The sequence below is a fragment of the Scomber scombrus genome, chromosome 8 (genome assembly GCF_963691925.1).
Source record: "Scomber scombrus chromosome 8, fScoSco1.1, whole genome shotgun sequence".
Classification (NCBI taxonomy): domain Eukaryota; kingdom Metazoa; phylum Chordata; class Actinopteri; order Scombriformes; family Scombridae; genus Scomber; species Scomber scombrus.
The window spans coordinates 10,309,641-10,330,473 of record NC_084977.1 but is presented as its reverse complement, the minus strand read 5'-3'; the positions used below and the strand labels follow the sequence as shown (position 1 = coordinate 10,330,473).

The following is a 20,833-nucleotide window of genomic DNA, read 5'->3' as shown; positions in this document are numbered from 1 at the left end:
CTGAGCAAAATCCCCGAATCCTGGATGGAGACTCAACAGAGACGCAACCCGCTCACATATGTCCTTCACTGTGTTGGTCTGAGTGTGTGCGGGTCCGATGTGCACCTCTGTCCAGCTGACAAGTCAAGGGTGGTTAGGGCGCAAGAGCGCGATGGAAAGTGCGTCTTTCCAGTCTGCTCAGACGGCTCCTTGTGTGACTGTCGCTCTCTGCTGCGCGGTCCTGATGCGCTCTCGTTCTGCGCTCCCTCCCTCTCCGTCTCTCCATCCGCGCTCACACTGCAGGGCCACACACATCCACATAAGTAGTGTGTGTGTTGCGTGTCAGTTTGCGACGGTGTAATTTGCAATGGTTACGTCACCAGGTGTTGCCCTCTCGAGGGAACCAGACGTCCAGAGTACAGACCGTCTGACCGGCCAAAGGAACCCTCTGTCGCTCTCTTCGTGTGTGTGTGTGTGTGTGTGTGTGTGTGTGTGTGTGTGTGTGTGTGTGTGTGTGTGTGTGTGTGTGTGTGTGTGTGTGTGTGTGTGTGTGTGTGTGTGTGTGTGTGTGCGTGCGAGTAAAACACAAATCAATCATAATCTTGTCTGAAAGCAGCACAGATTTAACAGGCCTTATCTCATGTGGTCCAGTGGCTAATTTCTCCTCATTTCGTCCCCCGGCGGCTTGTTGATAACATAATGCATTCAAATTGGATTGTGCGTCCTCAGTTATTAATTTTTTGGCATAGGCACATTTTAATTTGGGAAGGCAGTGAAGTCAGCTGTCCACATCTATGTGTGTCACTTTTTTTGTTTGAACAGTGGACCTGGAAAGCGCCTGAAAGGATGTTGATTGCCACCTCTTGTGTCTCATTACTGTCCCATTCAATGAAACAAAAGCAGTTGACATGTGGATTAGCGTGAAAAATGAAATTAAGAAGTATTACCAAGTGTGAAGTTATATGCTATTCCAACCCTATTTTCATGCCAATGACTATAAATGAATATAATGATGTTGTAATTGGCTGGTGAAGAGGTTAAAATATTCTTGTGAGCATAATTATTGATCAGATGATGATGCTTTCAAGCCAGTTTTCTTCAAGGGTCACACTGCAGTCATTATACCTAATGAACCACCTTAATGCTGTCTTCCCAGATGTTATGAGATTCAGCTTTAAAACAGTGATTTCAAACCTGTTGGTCACAGGATGAATTTATGGGATTGTTAGATGATTACCAGGAAAATAATATTATGTTTAGATGTTTTTATCATAGAATATTTAGTCTACTTACACTAAATACAGTATAGTTTCACCTATGTAGGTCTCTGAAGAGTTTGAAACAACTTGAGAATGGAAAATAATCATTCAACTGAAGTTCTCACAATTCATAGACAAGAAACCTGTAGTGAGGGGATACATGACAAGACAAGAGTGAATATTAATATCATACCATTTGTAGAGTAAAAAACATTTAGATGTTAGATATTAAAATGCTTACAGTGAAAATGTAAACATGTTGATGTTTTGCAGGTACAGTATAATCTTTACCTTATTAGCCTGTTTGTAGTTTTTGGCCCGTTAACAGCACTATATGGGAAGTAAAAGGTTCACCAAAGCTATGATTCGTCCTGAGGGCTACATGAATGTGTCACAAATGTTCATGGCATTTTATTTAATAGTTGTCAAAACATTTCACTCAAAAACACAAATGTGAACCAGCAGGTGGCACTAGATGAAAAGTCATTGGATCACTAAGATCAATAGGGTTCATCCTCCAGTGACCACTGATGTCTGAGTAAAATTTCATGTTAATCCATCCAATAGTCGTTGAGATATTTTAGTCTGGCCACTGACTATCGACTGACAATCTCACGCACACAGACCAAGATTGCCATCCCTGAAGATAATCAAGGCAACTGAAAAGTCGTGACAGCTATATCATCTTACTATGAATGGATAACAAGTTGACAGTAAAAAATGACAGCGCTGACATCCTTCTGCTCGCTTGTTAATTTCAGAGCTGTTGTGGTCAGACATGGTTATCTATCTTCAGTCTGATGTATCATTATTGAAGGAAAGCTTGACCGAGTACAGAGTAGCCTGTAGGAGAAAAGTCTGTTTGATCAGTTTGTGTCAGCCTGTCTGCTACATCTGTCATGGGTTTGCTGTCTTAATGGCCCTGCAGGATAGTGTTCGTAGATAACTGCTTCGGTAAAGCCTGGCGATCAGAATCATTAATGTAACTTTCCTCCTTCACCACTCTGAACAGTGTCAGCTTCCAGAGGCATGTGTGTGCGTTTGTGCGAGAGTGCATGTGTGATGGATACATGATATTTAGAGTTTTTGTGTTGTACAGTCATGTGAGTGCAGCACGTGGATGTCATCCATGTCTGCATGGATGTTGCTCGACTTCGTTACAATGTGCTTGTGAGTGTGTGCATGTGTAGAGTGTGTGCTCCAGGCTGAGCAGTGAAACATCTTTATTTTTTAATGGGTGGGGGGGCAGTGTCAGCTGTCAACAGCTAGACAGCCGATCTGATCCCCAGCCGATGGGAGGGCCATCACTGCCATCAGAGGCATCACTCACCTTTGCACTGCCACTGCTATACATCTTTACAGCTCTCTGTTTTTCTTTGGAGGGATCCCTGGACTCAATAATGACAAGTGAAAGTTTTTTTTTTTATAGGAGCAGAATATATTAAATGTTGGCTGAGCTCTGGCCCTACGCATCTTCTTTGTGAGGCCGTAACTCTTCCTCCCTTTTTTCTCTCTGTGGCTCAGTCTGGTTGTAACTCATCTCGCATCTTGGTCCACTATCTTTCAGGCTGTAAGTCTCAGACTCTTTTTTTCAGTGCATCACCAACTCCATCATTCCAATGTAATTGAAATAGGGTAAGATCATCCATTAGTCACCCTGACTAGAGTCATACTTAGTGTGTATTTGTGCTCTGTGCTCTGGGGTTGCATGCTTTCTTATACATATAAAGACATGACAATTTATTCATCGCCTATAATGTTATGTATTGCTGGAGGACCGATGTGAACTTAGTCAAACATAGAATATAATTTATTGTTGAAGTGATGCATGTCACTCAAGCCAAATCTTACTACCAACTAAAGATGTAAATCTTTGAAAATGGGGTCCCAAAAATGGAACTTTCATTTTTCAAAATGAGTTTTAATAGATGAAGATCAGCAAGTCTCATGTCTTCATCCTAACAGTATCATGTTCTGCTGGACTGCTTGGTTCTGGGGTATCAGCAGACCGTGTTTACTCCACCTAATGGCACAAGCCCCCTTAGCCCCCCCCCCCCAACACACACACACAAACCTACATCTCCTAAAACTAACTATATATATTCTCTTATCTCCCTCATTACAAACAAGGATGAAAAAGTGTACCATGTGTGTTACTATCTCACAGTATGTCTGCATGACGTCAGACACAAAGGTCAAACACACTGTACATGCCCTCACTGTGTCGTCTCGATTCTGACAGACAGACGCAGTAAGAGGATGCCACTAACTCCCTTAGACACACGTCTGGCCTTGTACCCTGTCACCAGGCCCACTTGCCCAAATTCAGCCCCGGCCTCTGATGAGGCTGATGATGGAGGACTGTCTACACATGGCTTGGCGCCCTGTTCACATCACCTCACTCTTCTGATGGGAGGAGAGGGAGACAGAGGAGAGGAGGTGGAGCAGGAGCCATGTTTTAAAGATGGATGGTGAGAGCAGGAGGGCCTTGCATTTCTTTGGACAGCAGGCCTCTTCCTGGCTGACAGAAGTAGTGACTGCACTGGAGAGCAAAGGGCGCAGGGGAGCAACAGGATAGAGCACATTGCTCCTCCAATCATCCTGCTGATACAAGACTGACCCCTGCAGGATGGGAGGGGAAATGCTGTGAGGCTGACGTCAGGTAAAGTGTGGAAAATGAGGAATTTGTACCATGCCCAGGATGGTTATTGACTGAAGGGGCGGTGAATCTATCAAGTTGAAGCCAGGAAATGATGCTACAAAGAGGGCTTGCAGAAACAAAACATTCTTCTTTTTCTCTTGTGTAATGGCTTCAGGTTGCTCTTAGAGGGGTGGACTGTGCTTAGATATTCTTGCTTGGATGTGTTTCCGACCTGTATGTCTTGTCCAGGGACATACTGCATACTGGCAGTTTCAGTTACAGTCCATCAGGCTCAGGTTCTGTCACACACTGTCACATTCAAAAGGTGAGAGTCATCTACCATCACTTTTCCATCTCAAGGCACGTACACATGAGAAAAACCAATGCACACCTGCCAGACGGCAAATCTAAACCACTTTTTCCCCTCCAGGCCAGAACCTTAGAAATCAATCAGGTGACATCTCATTTCACTGCAACAGATTCTACGTAAAAATGCAAATCTAAGTATTGTATGTCTCACTTCACTTCTCTTTTCTTATTTCACTCTATTTAATTCACTCTGACTATGTGAACAAATAGTGTGAATAGTGTGTTCCTGTACACCCACCTATTCTCAACACTTATGATACATATAGACAGGTCACAAATCAAAGGTACGGGTCTGAATGTTTGACCCCTACAGTGAGGCGAACTGGTGGCTCTTTTATGCTGTGGGGGGCATGTTGCTGGCATGGTTTGGGTCCACTTGCCCCCTTAGAGGGAAGGGACACAACACATCAATACAAAGTTGTTGTGAATGATCACCTATATCCTATAATGAAACATTTCTGTCCTGATAGGAGTGGTCTCCTCTAGGCTGACAATGCCCCCAACCATAGGACACAAGGGGTCACGGCCTTCAGAGTCATCAGAACTCAACACAATTCAATATCTATGGGAGATTTTGGGCCAACGTGTTAGACAGCGCTCCTTATCACCGTCATCAAAACACCAAATGAGGGAATATCTTTTGGATGAATGGTTTTCTCTAGTAGAATTCACAGACTTAAAGAATCAATGGCAACACACATTGAAGAGGTTCTGGCAGCACATGGTGGCTTAACACCTTACTAAAATACTTTATGAGGGTTTTTCCTTTAATATGTCACCCTTCTGTACATCTCAGGTATAAATTAACATGATTCACCACCCAGAGTCAATGGCATCCATATTAATTAGGAAGACTAAACAAAGCCAGACAGCAATAAAATGGACAATGAAATATGCCCGCAGTGGCAGAAGGGAAATAATCTGATCGATATAAATTTAATCTGATGTACCTGAATGTCAAAATAGGTTATAGGGTAATATTTCATAAGTGGTCAATATCTGTCTCTGTTTGAATGGTTGAACACACACACACACACACACACTGCTCAGACTGTTGCATCCTCAGACCCACTGTCTGGACTCAGTTATTGCATAACCTGTAAAGACCTGCTCAATAATGCATGGTCAGACTAGACACTGGCAGCCTGACGGAAAACCTTATCTCAACGCTCCGCTTTGTCTAGCCAAAGACTGGACAAACCAGAGACAGGACACCAGGCTGGAGGACAGTGTGTGTGTGTGTGTGTGTGTGTGTGTGTGTGTGTGTGTGTGTGTGTGTGTGTGTGTGTGTATGTGTGTGTGTATGTGTGTGTGTGTGTGTGTGTGTGTGTGTGTGTGTTTTTGAGCAGAGGGAAGTGAGTGGTCAGACAAATTAAAATAAACTTCCACAATTACAGCCTTCATCTGTCAGTCTTGCTGAGTGAAACAATGAGTGGAATCAGGTAGTGCAAAATTCCCCAAACTTACTTCAATATTTCAATGAATCATTAACTTCAAGCTCTGTGGTCCACTGCCTTGCATGAACATGCTTTGTCACTGCTGCTCTTTTATATACAGTCTATGGTTTTAACAGTCAGGTGCAGCCAAGCCCCTCCTTCTCTCACAGGAAGAAACCTGCACCAAACTTCCTGCAACTTTCCTGCAGCTTCCTGCTTTTAGAGACTCAACAGTGAAAGATAAACAAGCATGACAACTCTCATTCGCCGGCTTGCCAGGCCGGGGTCCTCACCGTGGAGGTGGCTGGGTGTAAATCTGCAGGACACGCTCGGACAAACACTGCATTTGACCCCCCGGGACGGAGCGCGACTGTTGGCCGGTGGCGGTCGCTCTCTGACGGGATGCAGCTGCTCACAGAGCCGAAAACAGCACACAGAGGCTGCTGCTGCTGTAGAGGTGGATCTGAAACGGTTAGATGGTGAAGACGATGGTAGGGATTCAGTCTCATGTGATCAGCGCTGTCTAAACTCACTTGCACAGACTCAGCATTTCTGGATTATTGTTAAAAATGGGTTTGTATTGAGGAAACTCTACGAACTACTTCCAGTCCAGCTTAAAATTGGTTGTGACTTTTAACAACATTTCCATAAATGTTTACGTTTATGTAAACAGCAGCAGAAAGTAATGTTCATTTTATTTGATCGACTCATAGTTTAATTGATTAATTGCTTTAATTATTACAGCACTATGAACTTATACTTACGTTTGAAGTCATAAAATATGCTATTTGTTCATCTATGTTTTTATTTCCCCAACAAGAAGCGACTTCCATACTGACTTGACGAAATAAAGTCAGGATATGACAAATCAAGATCAAATCCAATGTGCTGAAATGAATAGCTGATTAACCGTTTTTACAAACGAACAGTACAATGGAACAAAGTTGATCAAAAGTATCAGAATGAATTGTTAGTTACTGCCGTCTCTTTCTACAGTTGGTGTGTTTCTTCCTCAGGTATAGCGGAGGTGCTGATGTGCAGACACACGGCAAGAAACGCTCTGGGTCATGTGTTTTTGTCACAGGTGAGCAGACGTCTCCATTGCCACTCACACCACACACACACACACACACACACACACACACACACACACACACACACACACACACACACACACACACACACACACACACACACACACACACACACACACCAATTGACACACAGTGTCCTGTGTGTGCAGATGAACGACCTGGTGTCCTCTCTGTCCAATGACTCAGCAGTTCGTGTGGTTATCTTCAGGAGTTTAGTGCCTGGAGTTTTCTGTGCAGGTGAGTGTTCTCTGGAACTTGTGAAACCTGCTCACCGTCTACATTTATGATCAAAAACTGTCCAAATGATGTGTGACAGTGTGTGCTTTGATGTACGTACAGGTGCTGACCTGAAAGAGAGAGCTCTGATGAACAACTCTGAGTCTGATTTGTTTGTTCACAGCCTGCGATCCCTCATGACTCAGATAGGTGAGATAAAGATCAGAAAGTGTAAAGAGGGAGCAGTTATTCCTCCCAGACCAGGTCAGATAGATGCAAAAAGATGGGCATATAAATAGATCGATGAATAAAGTCACCTTTTATTACCCTGCATATGTTTGTTGTACTGTCCCATCAGCATCGTTGCCAATGCCGACCATCGCTGCGGTGGACGGTGCAGCTCTGGGAGGAGGGCTGGAGCTGGCCTTGGCCTGTGATCTTCGCTCTGCTGGTGAGTGAACTCTAAACCTTCACCTGTCAGCTCTTAACTGTGCCAGTTTGCTTCAAGCTTGAATACATTCAACATTCTCATTTCATTTTCCTTTAGGTGAAGTTAATAGGGTTGGAAAGGGAATGTCATGCTCCCTTCACAGCTGTCAGTAATCCAGTCATATTAGATCAGCCGTTGACTCCAAACAGGAGACAGGAGGATAGTAAAATCCACTTGGGGCCATTTCTTGAGACTGACAACTCCCATATCCCATCAGTGTACATTAAAGGATAATGGATATGTGTAAACAGGAAAGGAGCCCATTTGACTTGTAGAGATTAAAAGTTGTAGAAGTCATGCATTTGTTCCTTTTATTTTAAAGTTTATCTGAAGCTAATATAAAGCTTCAGCCACCCAAATAATTCAAATCAAGTCAATATTTGTCAGAGTTACTGTCCTTTTAGTACCAAATTCCCTCCTTAGGTTACGTTCCTTCCACAACAGCTAAAAATGAAAACAGTTCATCAAGACACGAAGAGGGGATTTTTTTTAACATAAAGACTGTAAAATCAAGATATTCAATTTATTTGACTAACTAAGATAGATGAAGCCTCATATTATCTTCAAATAAACTTTTAAGTACATTTTTTCTCCAAATGAGGACTGTGAATTTTGTCCTTCAGTCATCACTTACGTTAAAAGTGCATTATGAAGGGAGCTTCTAATGGTCAGAATGAACAAGAGGAGAAAAAAGTGCGTCAGTGTTAATATAGGCATCTGACTGTTGTGTTAAGACAGACTCGTGGAGCTATTCTTTTAAGTAATATTATTCATAAAATGTAAATATATAGTAATATACAGTACGATGCATTGAATTGTGACATCTGTGTAAAGTTTCATGTTTCATTAACTAGGAATTTTGTGAATTGCTACATCCTCCTTTAAAAAAAAAGTCCTTCCTTTTTTTTTTAAAACATCTGGCCATGAGTTGTTTGTGAGAATTGACCCATGGGCAGACTCAGAGAGAATATTTGTGTTTCACTATGGACCTTACAGTGCTGTGTGAAACGATTTCAACATCACAGAAATAGAGACAGCCGGCCAAGCTAAAAAAACGAGGATGCTCTTTGGAGATTTAGAGGTGCGGGCTTTTCACCCCGCAATAACGATCAGTTGATGAGCTCGGGGACTGATGATGGCTGCTGAGGCCAGACACATCTGCCCAGCTGCTCGTGTAGCTGAATCTACATGCGATTGGTTAAATCAGTCCCGGCAGCTCGGCGATTGGTTGAGCGTTGATGAGCTAGGTGAGCAGGTGTTTGCGTCTGCTGCTCTGACAGGGAGCATTAGTCAGACTTTACGCCCTTGCCGGCTTAATGGCACTCAGCAGCACAGACCTTCAACTGTCCTTTGTGTGTGTGCGTTTGTGTATTTCAGCGTATTCTGCACAGATGGGTCTGATTGAGACAACACGGGGGCTGCTCCCAGGGGCGGGTAAGACGACCAGAGGTCACACTCGCACTCCCAAATGACCTTTCACAGTTCTGAGTGTCTAAGTAAAGAGACAAAGCAGCTGCAAGAGCTTGACCTTGAAGTGGTTTGTCCTGCAGGGGGAAGTCAGCGGCTGCCAAGGATGGTCGGCATGACTCTGGCCAAAGAGCTCATCTTCACAGGTGGTTTGACAGAAACACTGACACACAGGATACTTGTCGTTCAGCGAGGGCTTTGTGTGACTCTCTCTCTTTCTCTCTTTGTTATCAGGTCGGCGTGTGGGAGGGCAAGCGGCTCTGGAGATGGGGCTCGTAAACAAGGCTGTGGAACAGAACCAGACAGGAGACGCTGCCTACAGAGAGGCACTCAGCCTGGCCAGAGAGATACTGCCTCAGGTTAGAACACACACACATCTTCACTCTGCTACAGCACAGATACTGATGCATCCCTGCACCTCCGGGCAAGGGACCTGTTCTCTTACCTCCTCGTCCTCCTTGCTGCCCCCCCCCCCCCCCCTTCTCAACAACCCGTCTCTTCTTCTTGTCCTCCTCCTGCTGCTTTCTTCAGCCACCTTCCCCTCTCTATCTTTCTCCCTCTCTCCAGGCCTCTGTCGCTCCATATTTCTTTCACTCCGGTTCAGATGCCCACAGTCAGCAGCAGGGCCACAGTGGCAGTCAAGTGGGGAAATGGACCACAAATAGCACAACACAGTCGGGTGTTGGTGTGGATTGAGTGATTGATAGGATGTTTCACTGAATGAAAGGGAGGTAGGATAGAGGAGAAAAAATAAGCACTTGGATGTTTTTTGGAGTATTTAAATGACTCCTTGGAAAAACAACTAAGATTATAAGAGAAGGACTGGACATTCTCCTGGAATCTGCAATTGACTGGTTAGACTTCTAGCTTGATGTATATATATTTTCCAATTTGTCTCAGTTATGTGCCGCACTGTAAGTAAGTAAATGTCAAGTAATTGTCTGCTGTTTCAGTAATTTCTCTATTATTTAAAATATGTTTTGGCTTCCATTTTTACAGCTATAACATACATATGCATATTACCACCATGAAAACTATGCATCTCCAAAATGTCAACTTTTCATGTGCTAAGAAAAACCACCCTGTTTTCATCTCTGTGATGGCATATTCTCTGATAATCCAGTGGGCTTAAAATGGTTCATTATACTTAAGAAATAAAATAAATTTTCTAACTTCATAAAGGAAAACTTCCTTAAGTTTATGTGCAAAAAATTGATCTGATGAATAACCAAAATGTGAAGTGGTTTTCATTAGATTGAGAGCAGTATCATTAACATCCAATTGTCTCTCACACTGTTGGCCAGGCTCCAATCGCTGTGCGAATGGCAAAAGAAGCAATGAACAAAGGCGTTGAGGTACATCATAATTCACAGATTACATTTCTTTGTATATATTTTTTTCTTACATCAGTGATTGTGACGACTGATGTCTGTCTCTTCCAGGTCGACATCAGTTCAGCAATGGCAATAGAGAGGATGTGTTATGCTCGGGTAAGAGTACCAGTACTTATGATTTCCACTTCTTTTTCTTTTAAAGGCTCCCAGTCAGCTTTTACTATGAGCAGTCAGGTCCTACATGATCACTATTTTCTGCTTAATTTGAACAATTTTTGTTGTTTAACTGTCTCAGTAAATAGTTAAATATGTATTTTTTTTTAACTTCAATAGTTTCTTAAGTCATGAATATTTAAATTTAGAAAAATACATGTTTTCAGGAGTTTTAATACATGCTTTATTATCCATAAAGCTTTTAGTATAAGTAGCGTATATAATTTAATTCATATTCAGCGCTGATGCTTACTCTGAGATCTATGACCATCAGTGGCCTCACTATTGTCCTGCTGTAACATTTGCTGTTTTCAGGTCATCCCCACACGTGACAGACAAGAGGGTATGGCTGCCTTTATGGAGAAGAGACCTCCGCGATACACTGGAGAATAAACACTTCTGAGTCATTGAATGTATGTCACGCAGAGGCACAGCACTCTAACCTCACGCCTGACAATTAACTCCCATTGATTGTCTGTGCCAGTGTCAATACATTAGTTAAGGTCAGCGTGAGTACCCAGCTGTGACTGTTTGTATTTGTGATGTTCAGAATTAGACGGACAGAAGCTGATTTTCATTTGTTCCAAAACACAACAATATAATGTTAATTAAATTTAAAAGTTTTTCCTCATGGTGGTTTCTTTAACTCACACTTTTCACCCTTCAGGGGTGATATGAAGCTCATCTTTGAAAGTGATTGACTAAAAAGACTACACAGTTGTCATCTCATGTTTATGGGAATGTACATTCTTTATTTCCAAACTTGAAAACATAACTCTCAGCAGCAACATGGCACAGACATACAGTATCCACACGTGTGCATCTTCTATTTTAATTACATCTTTGTCAAAAAATTACACTGGCCTTCGTCACGATGTTCAGTGGCTCAACTAAACAATCCGAGATAAACAGGAGCAATGGAAAAGAACAAGAAAAACTGCTGTTTCATCTGCTCAGGACCTATGCATAACAAGCAAGCTTATAAAACGGCATCCGGTTTAAGGAACACAATAAGGCCATAACTCACTGAGCAGATGAGGTGATGTGTGTGTGGCTGTTTTAGTGTACAGTTGCTCTTTGTAGCCCAATATTTTATTTTCATTTCCATTAATAAACATGTCATCTTTACAAGCTTTACCACTGGTATACCTGCTGAAACAAAGACCCCCCTTTTCCTCAAAATGTGTCATCACTGTATCAGGGCTTTGACAGCAACACCGACTTGGATTGCATAGAGAGTGATGACAGGGGGGGGGGGGCCTTTTATGAGAATCAAGACCTCGGATGAAAAAAGGAGAATACGGGCATCAAGGTCATCTGGCTTCTCTGGACAGCAGACGTATATCTGGTCAAATGGCATCCTGGTGGATACTAAAGTCACACGGCCACTTCAGAATACAGAGAAACACCCTTGAATACTCCTGATAACACCACCTACTCTCTCTCTCTCTCTTGGGTAAATAGTGCCTCTCCTCTGTTTACCCCTCCTTTAAAAAAAATCTAATTAACTGGAAGTCAAACAAACAATGGAACATACAATATAATAATTTCCATGCAACCAGTCCTAAACAAACCATTACTATTTCTTTCGCATCTTCTATTATGTACAAATTAAATACAATCTTTAAGATGCAGATACTTGTACAGACGTACATACACACACATGCTCAATAGAAGTGCTGCCCCTGTCTTTAAGACACTCTGATGCATTAGGAAGCACAGTGAACATACCGATATATACACAATTTTCTCAAAGAGAAAAACAGCTGTGACTCAATACACACGTACATCCATCATGACTATACTGACCACATCATTATTGCAATTTGTGCTCAGAAAGGACTTTTGTACTCACCAGACATTATTGAATGGCCGCATTATTAATTGGGTGTCATTTTGCAAACTGATTTAGAAAAAGAAAAAGCCACTGGAGCTTCTCAAAGATATATTACTTCTCTATAATTCAGGTTTTCCTCTGTATTATTTGAACACGTGAACCCACTGAATACACCCCAGGCAAGTGTGCTGTCACATCAAATCAAAGGCATTAGCTGATAAACGACTAAATGAAGAGGAGAGCAACAGTACTATTGCAGATCCAGAGGCGTGGGTTTCAGTGTACAGAACACTGTTATAAACAAAACAAGCAGGCATTCCTAAAATGAACGGTACAAGCATTCAAACAAACTCCAGCATGCTTGAACTCACACAGCAGCGTCATGCGTATATTAAATGAGCTAATCAACCAATTTAGACAACCAGAGCCCTCCGTAACATACAGGGGCCAGAGGGTGTCCACCCTCAGCTGAGCTTCTGGGGGAAGGGGGGGTCAATCTTAAACTGAGATTCATATGCGTGTGCTGATGTGTTTTTTTTGGTAAGAAAATCATCATGATTCCAATGTCAGACTAAGAAGAGATGTTGAGATGTGAGCTTAAATGACCAACAGTTGTTTTTTTTTTTTTTTATCACAAGATTAGCACACAAATATTTTTGTTTTGAAACAAACACAAAGAAAATAAATAAGGTTAGTGTGTGTGCAAAGAATTGCAAAGTCTCTGTCCTTTTATGTATATTTTCTGGGGATTCTTGATAAAGTGTGTTTGTGTGTGCGATGTGCATACACACAAATACTAAATCCCCTCTGTGGTGGGACTCAGTTTATCTCTTCCTGTGGGTCAGAGAGCATCATCTTCTGAAAGAAAAAATGTAAAACAATGAAAAACCTCCAGCCAGTGTGACACTGAGATAGTAAATGGCTACTAGTGATTGTGTGTGTGTGTGTGTGTGTGTCTTTACCTCTGTGAGGTTATTGTGGTGGCGGGCAGCGACTTGTGTGTGTGAGTGCAGGCTGGCCAGTGCGGGCTCTGTGACGCTGTAGGCTCTCCAGGATGCTCACGGCCAACAGTTTGACATCTCTGTGCGTCTGTGGGTGTGTGTGAACGTGCTCGAGCTGCTGGAGTCCGCCTTCCTCCAACAACATGCTGCAGTAGCGAGTGGCTGCGGACACAATTCACACAATATCAAAATCTGGTAACCTTCTCTGTGATAAAGTAATAACGTAAACTAAGTGTGATATGTATATTACCAGAATAACATTTGGGTTTTGTATGTATTTGTGTCTCACCGTTCTTGCTGCAGACATGTTGCATGGCCCAGGCAGCCCACAGCTGGACACCAGGGGTGTGAAAGCACTCCAGCAGGGGAAAGAAGGGGTTAAATGACCTACAGAATGAAACACAATAAGAACATATTTACTATATATGTCACAAGGCTATGCTAAGGTTTTGACAATTTGACTATGTCTATAGCCTTATTAGAAAAGTATGTTCTGACTCCAACTCACACAAACATAAATAAATATAATATTTTACAGACTTGTTTTTCAAGATGCCCTCTAGTCATATCTTCATATAATGCAAAAACCACAAAAAAGCTTAGATGCACCTTTAGCATCTTATTGCATTCAAGAAACGCCTGAAAACTCAGCTCTTCTGTGAAAACCTCAACACTTGTGTCCCTTTGACCTTTTAGCAATTCAATTTCTTATTTTGTATGCCCCTGTCTACTTCCACTTGTTTCTTTAATAATTATTTTTAAAAGAAACAAGACATTTGTCTAGTACTCTCTCATTGCACTAGTACCCTTGTCCTTTATCGTTTGATTGTCTTTCCTCACTTGTAAGTCTTTTCAATACAATTTCAATTTTATTTATATAACACCAAATCACAACAAAGTTATCTCAAGGCACTTTTCACATACAGCAGGTCTGGACCGTACTGTTTAATTTAATTTAAATAGACCCAACACTCCCAAATTCTATTCATTTCAATACTGAATGAATCAAATTCTAGTTATAAAAGTCAGAGTAAGCTACGGGCCAACTTCCTATTATGTAATTGATTCCCTTCTTTATAAATACTATGAAGAAACTGCATCTCACCTGTAGGCCACCATCTCACACTCTGGTGCCGGCCACTTCATAATGACATCATGCTGGAGACACACACAAATGCATGAGACTCAAATAAACTTAAACAAAAGAACCTGCATATTTATGTGCATGATGCTTATTCCTACCAATTGTTCCAGCAGTAAGGATCGAAGTTCGGGGGTGAGTGTCCAGGCCTCCTCTCCTCGGGATGTTAGATGTGCAAGGATGCCTGCGGCGAAGTAACTGACCTCCACCTCTGAGCTGTGCAGCAGAGTGCTGATGTGGTCCAGGAAGCCCTGCACCATCAGCTCTCCATGCAGCTCCCCAACCTCTGCTATGTTGTTCTACACAACAAAAGGGAATACTGATGTCTTTATATTGTTAATTTATTCAATATTCTGCGTTTCTAAAGGGTATAAAAAGAGCAGTAAACTCACCAACAGGCCCAGAACCTTCTGCTGAATGGAGGACTCATTGGGAAAGGACTGCAGAGAAAGAGGGGGTGGGTGAGGAGGAGGTGGTATGGATACAAAACAACAGTGAGTCAGCCTACCCTACAGGCATACGTGCTTTAACTGAGCAACATGGATTAAGTGTGATGATTAGCTAGCATGATAATCAGCTCTAAACTGTTAGGATGTATGCTTATCGTTTATTTATATCAACATGCCGATATGTCCGTATACCTCTAGAACTGTAATGAACAGGTCCAAACCCTGGTTCTCGATAAAATGGCGGCAGGTTGTCGGTGATTCATCAGTGAGATTCCAGAGTGCACTGAGTGTAAATTTGAGGGTGGCGTCCACCATGCCCTGAGTAGCCTTCTGACGCACAATGTGGAGCAGTTGCTGCAGGCGGTAAAAAAATATTTGCAAATTTGCCTTTTATGGTAAATTAGTGAAAAGCAGAAAGAATACAGCAGAGATGAGAATCTCACCCTGACGATGAACAGCTCTGCTCCCAGCTGAGCCGTCTGCTCTGTGGACAACTGGGAGAGACATTAATGAGTTTAAGAACCGTCCCACACATGTTATGAATGCATGAACAACTGTGTGATATAAATACAACACTACATTAGGGGTGTGACGAGATCTCGCGAGATATTTATCGGTTTTCTATCGCTCATTTGCACTTCATGTCTTCTTTTTATAATGTCACGTGTGGATCATTAACCTTGTTGCAGCTTCTACCTGTTGAGAAGATCTCACAGAAGTATGAGATGAGGAGAGGAACAGTGGTAAGTTGACCTCAGGTCTCTACACTGAAAGCCTGAGGTAGGAGGAGCGGAGGAATCTAGCGCAGCTATGGAAGCCTAATGATGCAAAAAGTAAAATGAGTCACACTACAAAATTATAACACAATTTATATGTTGTTCTACTTGTGTATTTATTTGATACAGGATTTGTGCAACTTTACTTTTATTTCTGTGTTTTTTTATTATCAATATGTTATAATTTGTGATAATTGGATTCTTTATTGAATTTATATGTATATATTATATATATTTATATATTTGGTATTCGTGACTATATCTAACTTTTGTATTTATGGTTGTTATTTCCATAAATACCAAAATTATCCATCTATAAAATATCTATATGGGGAAACCTTTTACAGTGCTGCATACTACATATGATAATTATATATTTAGAAAGTAGAACTAAAGTGATTCATTACAAGATGATTAGTTCAAACATTTCAATTCAATTTCCATTTTGTGAATTTCAAATAAAAGAACAGTCATGTATTTCCTCATTGAAGTTTTCTTAAAAATATAGTTAAAATCTTGTCTCGTCTCGATCTCGTGAACCCAATATCTCGTCTTGTCTCGTGAGCTGAGTGTATCGTCACACCCCTACAATACATACAATACAATATATACCTTAGCAGCCAGTATGGAAATGATAGCCACAGCCATCCTCTGCATGTTCTGGTCTTCGTGGTTGCAGAGCCACTGCATCACTAGTTTGGCAGCCTCAAACCTTGACAACAGGAAGCAAACGTTTCTAATGTAATAATACAATTGTTTTGACAAATTTGTTTTATGTTATAATGAAATGTGTATTTCCTCACCTGTTAAAAGGGACCTCCTGCAAAATGCGATCACTGCACAGAGACAGCAGACAGTTCTTCTGCAGCTGAAGACAGAGAAAACAAGACAGGCATCAGTGTCTGACTACAAATGAGCTCACATGATCTGTAAACATTCTTTCCTTAGTTCTGTTTTACTCTACAGATTTAATAAAAGGCATATACAGAAATATTCCATCAAGTCTGACGTAGAGCCTGCGCATGGAAAAACATATTTGGGTGTATGTTATTCTGTGGTTAAAGATACATTGAAGTTAATATTATATAAGCTGTTCTTCTTGCTCCCATTGTATTAGTTCCAATGTGTTGCACTCTCTTTTTTAAATACAACATCCAGTATCATAATTAAGCATATGCCATTTGACTTTATATGTTACTTTCTGCAATGACTAATACTTAATGCACCTGCCCTGGTTCCAGTGAAAGCTACAATGGTTGACATTTGTATTACAGGTTAACAAAGCATCGAATAAACCTAAGCAATAAAATGGAAGCTGCATTTCTTTCCTTGTTTTTTTGGGTTGTGGGTTATTCCCCAACACAACAGGATTTTCAGGTTAACACACACACACACACACACACACACACACACACACACACACACACACACACACACACACACACACACACACACACACACACACACACACACACACACACACACACACACACACGGCTGAAGTATTTCAGGGAAAAAGTCTTGAGGATTAAGGTCATCATGATGCTTTTTACAAGACTTTTGATCGGTACAGCAAATCTAAATTAAATGTAACTGTTACAAAATAATGAAAGGTTTTCCTTCATGTTCATCTGTTGTTATCAGCAGTACATGAACATGAATTATCTATCTGAATAACAAAATACATAAAAAATTAATTATTTAACAAAAACTTAACTAATTAACTACAGAAAAAAATCAACTGTGTTTCTGACTTATGTCATAGCTCATCATATTGATGAGTTTCCTATAAGTATCTGTGTAAGTGTGTGTTTCAAACTGACTCGTGCTTGTCATTGTTTTTTTAACAAACTTTTCTTGTCCGACTTGTCCGTTTATTGTGATTGATAGCGTGTTTGACACATGCCACCAAGACAGAAGTGTGGCCATGAAGGTACCTGCTGGTGGTTGGGGAAAGTCCGCATGGCCTCCAGAAGAAGCTGGGTGACGGTACTTAACAATCGGACTGGCATTCCTGCAGCGAGGTCCTGCTTCGTCAGGTTGAACACACAGGCACTGGCTGCCAGCTGGACATTCAGAGTGGCTGGGTGATTCTTCATACCTAAAACCACCAACTAGAAAGATCCCAAGACAAGAGGGAAGTTACATTACGTTACACTAGACAGATAAGGAACTTGTGTTGGAGTTGTTTTGACATAACACTGTAAAACAGCTCTATGAGGGGAAGAAATGTGTCTGACACATCCAATAAATATGTGCGTATGCATGATAAAACAATATAATAAATTTACATTATTTCCTTGGGGAAAAGGCGACAAAATTCTGTAAGAATAAAATAACAGTAAGATAATTGTGAGAGTGCACCTTGAGGATGTCAGGCCGTGGTTTCTCCATGACATGGGTGAGGCTGAACAGATGAAAGAGAGCTTCTCTTACAAAGCCTTCTCTCTCGCTATAGCGACGCAGTGCCTCACAGATCTGGGTCTCGTTGGCTTCTCCTGTTACCTGTTCAAAAAAAACAAAAACAAAAAAGTTTAGCACACCTGAATTTGTATGCACAGTTATCAGTGTTCATTTATGCATCTATTCCTACTTTTAAGTTTCCTTCTCCAGAGAGGAAATCAGAAAAGCCAGCATCTGTGGCCAGAAGTCCCACAAAGGTCATCCCTGGTCTCTCGTCAACAAATGCCTTAACAGCAGCGTCTGTCACCTGCAACATTTAAACATTAAAACATGTACTCTACAACCTGTATGCTTTATTTGCAAGTTAACTGAAATACTCAAAGACACACACCTGTTTCCTCCCCGACACATCCAGGGAAACAAGAGCAGGCAGAATCCCTGGCTGTCCGAGCAGTTGACGAGCCACATCAGAGGTAAACTGTTTATCGTCACTGATATCCAGGTGCTGCACAGGCAGAGTTACACACACACACACACACACACACACACACACACACACAAAACATTACTTGTGAAATCTCAAAGATAGTGTTTTTCTCCACAAACAAATACAAACAAGTTTAACAGTAGACACAAAGCTCCACACTCAGCTCCACCCTTCCACTAACCTGCAATACATCCAACTGGCCTATGACGCCCAGCAGCTGAGCGGTGCCCATCTCCAGCCTTTTCAGCTGGTGCAGCGTTAGTGAGCGCAGCCTCTCCTTTAGGCCCAGCAGTGGACTCAGGTTGGTGATTGAAGTGTTGGAGAGATCGAGGCTCTCCAGCCGAGGCAGGGAACACACATCTACAAGCCCAGAGTCATAGAAGTCTACGTTAGCTAAGGAGAGGGAGCGCAGGCCATGGAGGGAGCTGAAGCGGTGTTGGATTGGTTCCTCCAGAGAGGCCATGGTGAGACCTGTTAAGACAAGTCGCTGGAGGGACTCCTGCAGGATGTGTGAGGTACAAACAACAAACACATGAGTGCAACCACATCATTTTAAGTTCATTTAGGTTTATGGTTTTTATCTTCCTCACATTACTTGACATGCTCTTACCTGACAATATTTATTGGTGGCCAGTCCCTGCAGAATATCAGGAATAGTGAGGTCTGCATTGACCCTGGCAGCATCCAGCTCCAGTAGTCTGTGAGGACAGAGGGCTCTCTGGAAGGCCTCTGCAGATATACGTGCAGTACGAATGCACGCTCGTCTCAGCCGCAGGTATTCACAGTTCCGAAACACACCCACTGTACTGTCATTCAACAGACCTGTGGTGGACAAAACTCATGTTAAGGTGCAACTTTGGGATTTGCTGAAGTCCACCTCTGCTCACCTAGGGCTGCATTTTGGTAATTGCATCAGATTCTGTGGCTCAAAGATTTTACACGTTTTTCTTATTTTAGAAGAGTATGCAAGAGGATTTTGAATGCCAATCAGACAGTAAGTTGTGTAGAGTCAGAAATCACCAACATTTGTCACTCAGGAGTGTCTTTTGAGGTTACCTTCAGTGGCCATCTTGGCCAGTAGCTGGTCTGCTAGCTCCTGTGGGAAGAGTACAGCCTCTCTGAAGCACAGGGAGCCATCAGGACGTTTCACACAGAAACACTCCAGGTTCTGGTTCACATAGGTCAGGCACAGGTCTGTCAGAGACGCTGGAGACGCCTCATCCTGGAGAAGATAAAAGCAGGATGTCTTTTGATGTGGCAGCTTTTCTTTTTTGGACGTAATCACACAGAGCAAACGTCAGACAAACTTTTTTTTCGCCCTATATTAAATTCTTAGGGCACAATATTTGCATGTTAAACTTAGCTGTTAGAAAAAAAAAAGAGTTTCCTTCATGTTTATCTGTTGCACTCAGAACATAAACATTAATAACATACAGTAATAATAAAATATTATCATACAGTACCAGTCTAAAGTTTGGACACACTTTCCCATTCACATCAATGAGAAAATGTGTCCAAACTTTTGACTGGTACTGTATATATATTATATTCCAACCACGGACAGTCATTCTAATATGGAGAACTCAAGTGTATTTTTATCAAAGCTTTACTCATCTCACAAATACCTCCAACCTGATATGTGACTAAAGCTGGAGAGTTGTGCTCAGGTTAATGTTTGACTGACAGGTGCGTGTTTTAAACTTCTCTGTATTGTTTGTGGAGCCTGCAAAATGGTAAATATCTCACACAAATAACCTGGAGGCGAAAGTGAAACTCACCGTGTTTAGGATATTAGAGGCCATTGTTTAAAAAATGTCTAGTTGTAGCTTATGCAACCGAGACTGGTGTCTTCTTCTTCTTTACCACGAAAAAAGCAGGTGTCTTTGCTTGTTAGCCGTCAGTTTGCAATGTTTCACTTGTCTGGTCTCAGTCTGCAGTGTTTCACCTGTGTGTTTTCAGTCTGCAGTGTTTCACCTGAGTGGTTTCAGTCTGTTGTTTTGCTAATCAACTGGACAGCAAACAGGAGCACGGAACGACGAGTAGCTAGCCAGCTAGCTCACTTGTTGTTGCCTCCGTTGCGGAAAATCGCTCTTCGAGAAAAAATGTTGACGGCTGTCTGCGGTGCAAAAATTCATATTTAATATGTGTCAACAAACCACTGCAGAGATCGAAAAAAAGGACCCGGTGGAGAATGTAGTTTTCACAGCGGGCAGCTATTTCTATTTTTGACTCGACAGTCAG

General features: G+C 41.8%; 2 protein-coding genes across 3 annotated transcripts; one reads left to right on the top strand and one right to left on the bottom strand.

The window, feature by feature from the left end:
* The first annotated feature begins 4,034 nt into the window (after window positions 1–4,034).
* echdc2 (enoyl CoA hydratase domain containing 2) lies at window positions 4,035–13,166 on the top strand. 2 transcript variants are annotated; one of them, XM_062423853.1, is made up of 12 exons: window positions 4,035–4,204; window positions 5,855–6,175; window positions 6,701–6,768; window positions 6,928–7,015; window positions 7,118–7,204; window positions 7,353–7,445; window positions 8,862–8,918; window positions 9,035–9,097; window positions 9,186–9,310; window positions 10,256–10,306; window positions 10,394–10,441; window positions 10,814–13,166. In XM_062423853.1, the coding sequence occupies exons 2-12, from the start codon at window positions 5,935–5,937 to the stop codon at window positions 10,889–10,891; spliced, it is 999 nt and encodes a 332-aa protein (XP_062279837.1). In that variant the 5' UTR covers window positions 4,035–4,204; window positions 5,855–5,934; the 3' UTR covers window positions 10,892–13,166. The 2 variants fall into 2 exon arrangements, with proteins under 2 accessions (XP_062279837.1, XP_062279836.1); XM_062423852.1 differs by lacking the exon at window positions 4,035–4,204 and adding an exon at window positions 5,629–5,690 and having other exon boundaries at window positions 5,822–6,175.
* Window positions 13,062–20,832, bottom strand: zyg11 (zyg-11 family member, cell cycle regulator). The gene is made up of 18 exons (XM_062423851.1): window positions 20,371–20,832; window positions 19,649–19,814; window positions 19,203–19,414; window positions 18,774–19,091; window positions 18,497–18,610; window positions 18,296–18,412; window positions 18,067–18,207; window positions 17,640–17,816; window positions 16,506–16,570; window positions 16,315–16,414; window positions 15,370–15,420; window positions 15,119–15,280; window positions 14,870–14,917; window positions 14,579–14,776; window positions 14,442–14,494; window positions 13,626–13,723; window positions 13,298–13,498; window positions 13,062–13,193 (listed from the first exon to the last, which is right to left on the bottom strand). Exons 1-17 carry the CDS (start codon window positions 20,392–20,394, stop codon window positions 13,308–13,310), a joined length of 2,235 nt encoding a protein of 744 aa, XP_062279835.1. The 5' UTR covers window positions 20,395–20,832; the 3' UTR covers window positions 13,062–13,193; window positions 13,298–13,307.
* Window position 20,833: the final 1 nt, after the last annotated feature.